The sequence below is a fragment of the Vigna umbellata genome, chromosome 1 (assembly GCF_029865625.1).
Source record: "Vigna umbellata cultivar VRB3 chromosome 1, Vumbellata_1.0, whole genome shotgun sequence".
Classification (NCBI taxonomy): domain Eukaryota; kingdom Viridiplantae; phylum Streptophyta; class Magnoliopsida; order Fabales; family Fabaceae; genus Vigna; species Vigna umbellata.
This window is the reverse complement of record NC_142165.1, coordinates 101,099,784-101,106,423: the sequence shown is the minus strand read 5'-3', so window position 1 is coordinate 101,106,423 and position 6,640 is coordinate 101,099,784. Positions and strand designations below refer to the sequence as shown.

The 6,640-nt window shown below is 42.2% G+C and overlaps 1 protein-coding gene across 2 annotated transcripts; it reads left to right on the top strand.

The window, feature by feature from the left end:
* The first annotated feature begins 3,526 nt into the window (after window positions 1–3,526).
* Window positions 3,527–6,415, top strand: LOC148206978 (putative galactinol--sucrose galactosyltransferase 6). Of its 2 annotated transcripts, none has more exons than XM_088105194.1 (3): window positions 3,527–3,700; window positions 3,804–3,857; window positions 3,941–6,415. In XM_088105194.1, exons 1-3 carry the CDS (start codon window positions 3,557–3,559, stop codon window positions 6,218–6,220), a joined length of 2,478 nt encoding a protein of 825 aa, XP_087961320.1. In that variant the 5' UTR covers window positions 3,527–3,556; the 3' UTR covers window positions 6,221–6,415. The 2 variants fall into 2 exon arrangements, with proteins under 2 accessions (XP_087961320.1, XP_087961321.1); XM_088105195.1 differs by having other exon boundaries at window positions 3,598–3,698; window positions 3,818–3,857.
* Window positions 6,416–6,640: the final 225 nt, after the last annotated feature.

Genomic DNA, 6,640 nt, shown 5'->3' with positions numbered 1-6,640 from the left:
AGGTACTGATCTTAGAAGATATGGATGATACTTAGAAAAATTTTAAGTATAAAGACTCCAGGTAGAATCCAAAGGATACAGTCAGTAAGAAAATATTTAGATACACAACCAAATATGATTTGATTTCAGAAAACAACACTGCCAGTCAACGAACGAACGTTAATTAACAATTTGGACGAACGCCAGTTACGTTCGCTCAGAATTCAATGATAAGGACGAGCGTTCAGTTATAAAACCGAACCCTCCTTGGACGAACGCTGGGTCAATGACCGAGCACAAATCAGAACGAACGCTCGTGATAAACCGAGCGCTATCTAGGACGAACGCTTCGGTATAAGACCGAGCGCCAATTGGTACGATCGTTCAATATAATGACGAACGCTCTGTAAAACGAACGTTCGACATAAGGTCGAACGACATTAAGGACGAACGCTCGACTTAAGGCCGAACGTCACGTATTTATAAAGTTTCAATTATTTATCTATACTGAGCTGAACCAAACGCTCATTCACAAAAATGGGGACGCTCGTTCTCGAGCAGAATTCTTTCCAAATGAAAGAATTCCAATCTAAGTTATTTTAATGAAAACCGAACGGTCTAATACCGTACAGTGACGAGCGTCATTTAGCAAAGGGAATGATCTAAATTTTCAGATTTTCACAAGCTTAACAGAATTTTCCAGATTTCCAATTTATAAACTTTGTACTTTCATTTCCAGATTTAATTCACCTCAAACATTCTCATCATACAGATTTCGACATTTTAATCATTCAAACCACACAATAACCATACTCCATTCATACATAATCAAATCAACATGCATTTAAATCAAATTCAACATCAAATATAATCCATACAAGCAGTGTTCGTTCATGACAGATCCATCCAAACCAGAATTCATATCAGATATCAGTAACCATTCATAACAGCTCAACTTCATATTTTTCACACATGCAAATCCAGATTTCACAACAAACGAGTACAAATTAAACATATAAGCTTCCCTTACCCGGATTGCAGTGAACTTTTAACAGTATAACTTGCTTCTGTCCAACTAGGGCTTTCTACCCGCTACGCTTTTCCTTACGCTCCTCAACTAGGTTTAACCAAAGAGAACTCAGAAACTCAGATTTTATTCTTTGCATGCAACTGAAACAGTGTTCCTAGAAATTCTAGATCTAGGTTATGGTTTGGAACTTACCAGTTACAGGATCAAAAGAGGTTCGGATCAAAACGAAACTTACTGGCCCGTGAACGTTTCTATGGTTTTCAGAAAACTGATTGAAGTTGAAAGAAGTGAGAAATGGTAGAGAGAAGATGAGAGTTCTTAGTGAGAAGTTGGAGAAGATGGAAGGTTCCTAGAGAGAAGGTGGGGAAGTCGTAGAGAGAAGGAGGAGAGAAAGAATTTTCCAGAATCAAGAAAGGAGTGTGCGTGTAGAGCGAGGGATGAGTTTTTCTGAGAATGCATGCCTTGTTTCCAGTGCCGAACGAACGTCCGCTCCTCGTCAGCCACGTGCATTCCACTAACGTTTTCCAGATTCCTCTCGCAGTGACACCTGGCGTTCTCTAGTGAACTGTCGTGCTCTCCGAGTGACGCGCAAACTGCACTGCGTTTTCCCCACTCCAAACTCCATGCAGCGTGACACCTGGCGTCCGCTGTTGGAATGCTCCTCCCTGCTGCCGCCACGTACGCTGTTGAGGTGTCTAGTTCTCCAGTTGCCACGTGTACTCCAATGTACGTTATTTTCCAGGGTCTTACAGAAAGCAACATTTGATTTTAATGAAATTAAATTAATTTTAAAGCAACATTTGACTGTAATAAAGTTATGCATAAATACCATTTACCCAAACTCCAAAGCACTATTATGATGTTTGTTTCCTGCTATGAAAACTTTACAAGCAGAAAAATGGAATGAATGTTGAAAAAACGAGGAAATAATTGAAAAAATTTCTTCATCCAACTCTATCCTCTTGTATGCTCAGAATAGCAGGAAGGTGTATTTTTTCTTCTTCTAACTTTTATAATAATTTATACTTAAAAACTAATTTTATAATTGATTAAAATAAAATATAATATAATAAATTAAATAATAAAGACAAGTATGGTAAGGTTGATACGGAGAAAATGCACCATCACAAGAGTGTTATGTTTGTTTGTTTAATGTTAAAGTTGAGATACAATATAGGTGAACACCCCATGGTGAATGGCAGACAAATAAGTGAACATCGATTATAAATGACGAAGACAAAACACATCAAGATGCACCATTGTCGTGGGCTACTTAGTGTTTGTGGTAATGCCAACTATAAGTGAGTGTTAGACAAGCATAAGAGTGTATCTTAGATTTATCTTGAGTCACTCATGAAAAAATATCATTTAACCTATGTGTAAGAGTATGGTAATTTGAATTTAACCGAATCCAATTTGATCCAATCATAAATAATATCAACATAATTTAACCAAATAAATACACTGTGTGTGAACAGTACATAAACTCTTTAAGAGAAATGTTAAAAAGACAGTGGATTAGAAAATGAAAAAGTAAGTACCTTGCATCTAGTTATTTTCTACATTGTCTCTGACATCCATTGATCCTTGAAGTAGAACATCTTGATATGGCTTAACCTACTCTCATCAACCAGCCACAAAATCTTATCCTCCCAGGCAAAATCCAAGATGCATGAATAATTTATTCCAATGATTGAGCTAAAAAAATTCACAACAAATTCGAAAGCCCGTTTTATATAATTAAAAACGATGAAATGGTTTAGTGAGTCTGGAACTTGTGCCCGTGTCCAGATCCAACCACTAGCCACTTGGCCAAGTGGATGGATCATTTCTATCTTCCCAAGTTATTTGCAATTATGTTCTGCAAAATCACGTTAGTTCCAATTCACCTAGCTAAAGTATGATGATGTCTTTTTCTAAATCCAAAATACGTATCAATCAATGGGCTCTCGTGACATAACCCAATTATGGACTGGGCCAATAGGAATTGCTCACTTACAATCATTTTTTCCAATAATAGGAGTATATGGGAACTTACGTCAAACCACGTAATTGTGTTAAATTAAATCTAATAGCTCGACTACCACGACAAGACAAGAAAATTTAAAAACCAATTATAAAAATACTTATACTTAACCCATACATTAAACACTAACATATCAGGCCAAGTAACGCGGTTGTGTATTTGAGCTTCACAATGCAAAGTGCAGGCGTAAGCAACAGAGCTGAATATAACCAAAAAATTTCTTTTGCAAATTTTAATTTTACCCAACGAATATCATACAGGTGTGCAACATATGAAACATCATGTCGTATCACGTTTTCCAGTTTTACTTCGTTTTGTTTCTTTCTTAATTATTAAGTGGAATTTTGTGGGCGTGGATCCAACGTGGCGACCCCATCCAATGTCAAAAAAGCAAGTTGGACCAACCAGCCAAAGATATTTTTGTTTTTGTTTTTTTTTTAAGAGATATTATATTATTTAAGACAGTTAACAATATGTAAAGAGAGGATGATGTTCGTTTGTTTGAGAGAGTGATAAGGAAGATGTTAACAATGGTTTCCAATCTATGTCACACTACATCCTTTCCTATAAATACCAAATCCCGATCTCTTTCAACTCATCCAATCACTATTCTTTCTGGTATTCATCTAAGATCGCCAAATAAGAAGCAACTCCCAACTTCTGGTATAGACCCTCATCATCATCATCTTAATATTGTCTTTTTTGTTCCGTTTTATTTATCCAGTCGTTTTTTTATGTTGCTAACGGCAATGGTTTCCATCTCCATGTTTTCGAATTCGCAGACATTTTTTTAATCGAGTGTTTCCAGTGGTGTCATTCAAGGTAGTGATTAATAAAACCCCTAAATTCAACATTTCATTTCAGTTCCATTGCACAGATGAATAATTGGTTTGATTTAATTGCAGAGGAGCGTAGAGGGAGCTGAAGAGATGACGATAAAACCTGTTGTTCGCGTTTCGGAGGGGAAGCTGGTGGTGAAGGAGCGAACGATTCTGACAGGAATACAGGAGAACGTGGTGGAGACATCCACGGTAGAAGGAATGTTTCTGGGAGTGGATATGGAGAAGGAAGATAGCAGACACGTGGTTTCGTTGGGAACCTTGAGGGATGTGAGGTTCATGGCGTGCTTCCGGTTCAAGCTGTGGTGGATGGCGCAGAAAATGGGGGACAGAGGGGGCGAAATTCCTTTGGAGACTCAGTTTCTATTGGTGGAAACCAAAGACGGGTCCCACCTCGAATCGGAAAGCGACGCCAACAGCCAGAATCAGATCGTGTACACAGTTTTTCTCCCTCTTGTAGAAGGCTCCTTCAGAGCGTGTCTACAGGGGAATTCCAACGATCACCTTCAACTATGCCTCGAGAGTGGTGATGCAGACACCAAAGCGTCGTCGTTTAGCCATGCAATCTTCATTAGCGCCGGCACCGATCCCTTCGCCACCATTCATCATGCTTTCCGTGCCGTCAGGAACCACCTCAACACCTTCCGCCTCCGCCACGAGAAGAAGCTCCCCGGCATCGTGGACTGCTTCGGCTGGTGCACCTGGGACGCGTTCTACCAGCAAGTTACTCAGGAAGGAGTGGAGACCGGAATCCAATCACTCCGAAGCGGTGGCACGCCGCCGAAGTTCGTCATCATCGACGACGGTTGGCAGTCTGTCGGCGGCGACGACGACGACGACAAGGTGAAAGAAAACTCGAACTCGTTGCAGAGGCTGACGGGGATAAAAGAGAACGCGAAATTTCAAAAGGAGGAGGAACCGGGGTTAGGGATTAAGAACATCGTGGACATAGCGAAGAAGAAGCTCGAGGTGAAGCATGTGTATGTGTGGCACGCAATCACGGGTTACTGGGGCGGGGTTCGTCCAGGGGTGAAGGAGATGGAAGAGTACGGTTCGGTGATGAAGTACCCGAATGTGTCGAGCGGAGTGAAGGAGAACGAGCCGACGTGGAAAAGCGACGTGCTGGCGGTTCAGGGTTTGGGACTTGTGAACCCTAAGAAGGTATTCACGTTTTACGACGAGTTGCACAATTATCTGGCGTCCGCGGGTGTAGACGGCGTTAAGGTGGATGTGCAGTGCATTTTGGAGACTCTGGGTGCGGGTCTTGGGGGAAGAGTGGAACTGACCAGACAATTCCATCAGGCACTGGACGCTTCGATTTCTAGAAACTTCCATGACAACGGGTGTATCGCCTGCATGAGCCACAATACGGACGCGCTCTACTGCTCCAAACAGACGGCGGTGGTGAGGGCTTCCGATGATTTCTACCCGCGTGATCCGGTGTCGCACACTATCCACATTGCGTCAGTGGCGTACAATAGCGTCTTCCTCGGGGAGATCATGTTACCCGATTGGGATATGTTTCATTCGCTTCATCCTGCCGCGGAGTACCACGCCTCCGCCAGGGCCATCAGCGGTGGGCCGCTCTATGTGAGCGACGCGCCGGGGAAGCATGATTTTGATCTGCTTAAGAAGATGGTTCTGCCCGATGGATCGGTGCTTCGGGCCCGTCTTCCCGGGAGGCCCACTAAAGACTGCTTGTTCAGTGACCCGGCCCGTGACGGAGTTAGTTTATTGAAAATATGGAACATGAACCAGTTCGGAGGGGTGTTGGGAGTTTACAACTGCCAAGGGGCTGCGTGGAGTGCGGCTGAGAGGAAGAATGCGTTTCATGACACGGGTTCTGCTGCCATCACTGGGTTTGTGAGAGGTGGTGATGTGCATCTGATTGCGGAGGCTGCCGGTGATGGCGATTGGAACGGTGATTGCGCGTTGTACGCTCACCACTCTGGGCAGCTCACCGTGCTTCCGCGCAATGTGGCTCTGCCGGTGTCCCTTAAGGTGTTGGAACACGAGGTGTTTGCTGTTGCGCCTGTGAAGGTTTTGGGTCATGGTTACAGCTTTTCCCCTCTTGGACTTTTGAACATGTTCAATGCTGGTGGTGCCGTTGAAGGGCTGGTGTATGAAGTGGGGGATAGCCAATCGTTGGTTCGTATGGAGATGAAAGGGTGTGGGAAGTTCGGGGCTTATTCGTCGGCAAGACCAACTAGGTGTCTGCTGCAAAACGACGAGGTTGATTTCAATCACGATTCCCATTCTGGCTTGCTAACGTTCAACATAGATCATATGCCGTCAGAGGGACACAGGGTTCACGTGGTTGAGTTAGTTTATAGTCTATCTAGTTAGTTAGTTAGTTATTGCGTTATACCTCATTGGATTTGAATCAGAGGGAAAAGGGACAAGACAATGGGTATGTTGTGGTATTTCCTTAGAGTAGAGGGTCTTGAAAATTTTCCCTCTGTACTAGATTTAACGTTTATTATACCAGCCAGCTACTTGTGTTTTGAAATTTGACTGCAAAATGGATACATGTTTCTACAATTTTTTTCTTTCGTTTTAGAGTTATTTAAACACGTTTCAATCTTTTGTTGCTTAAAATTGGCCCGTCCTTACAATTCTAGCAGCCGCTAGTGCCCTGCACAAATTGGCTCCTCGCACAATAATATAAAATATAAATATTATTGAAAATAATAAATTGCTATACGTATGCTTAACATAACCAAAACCGAATTGAACCAAGTCTGTGCACTTGCTTTCCAAAATTGT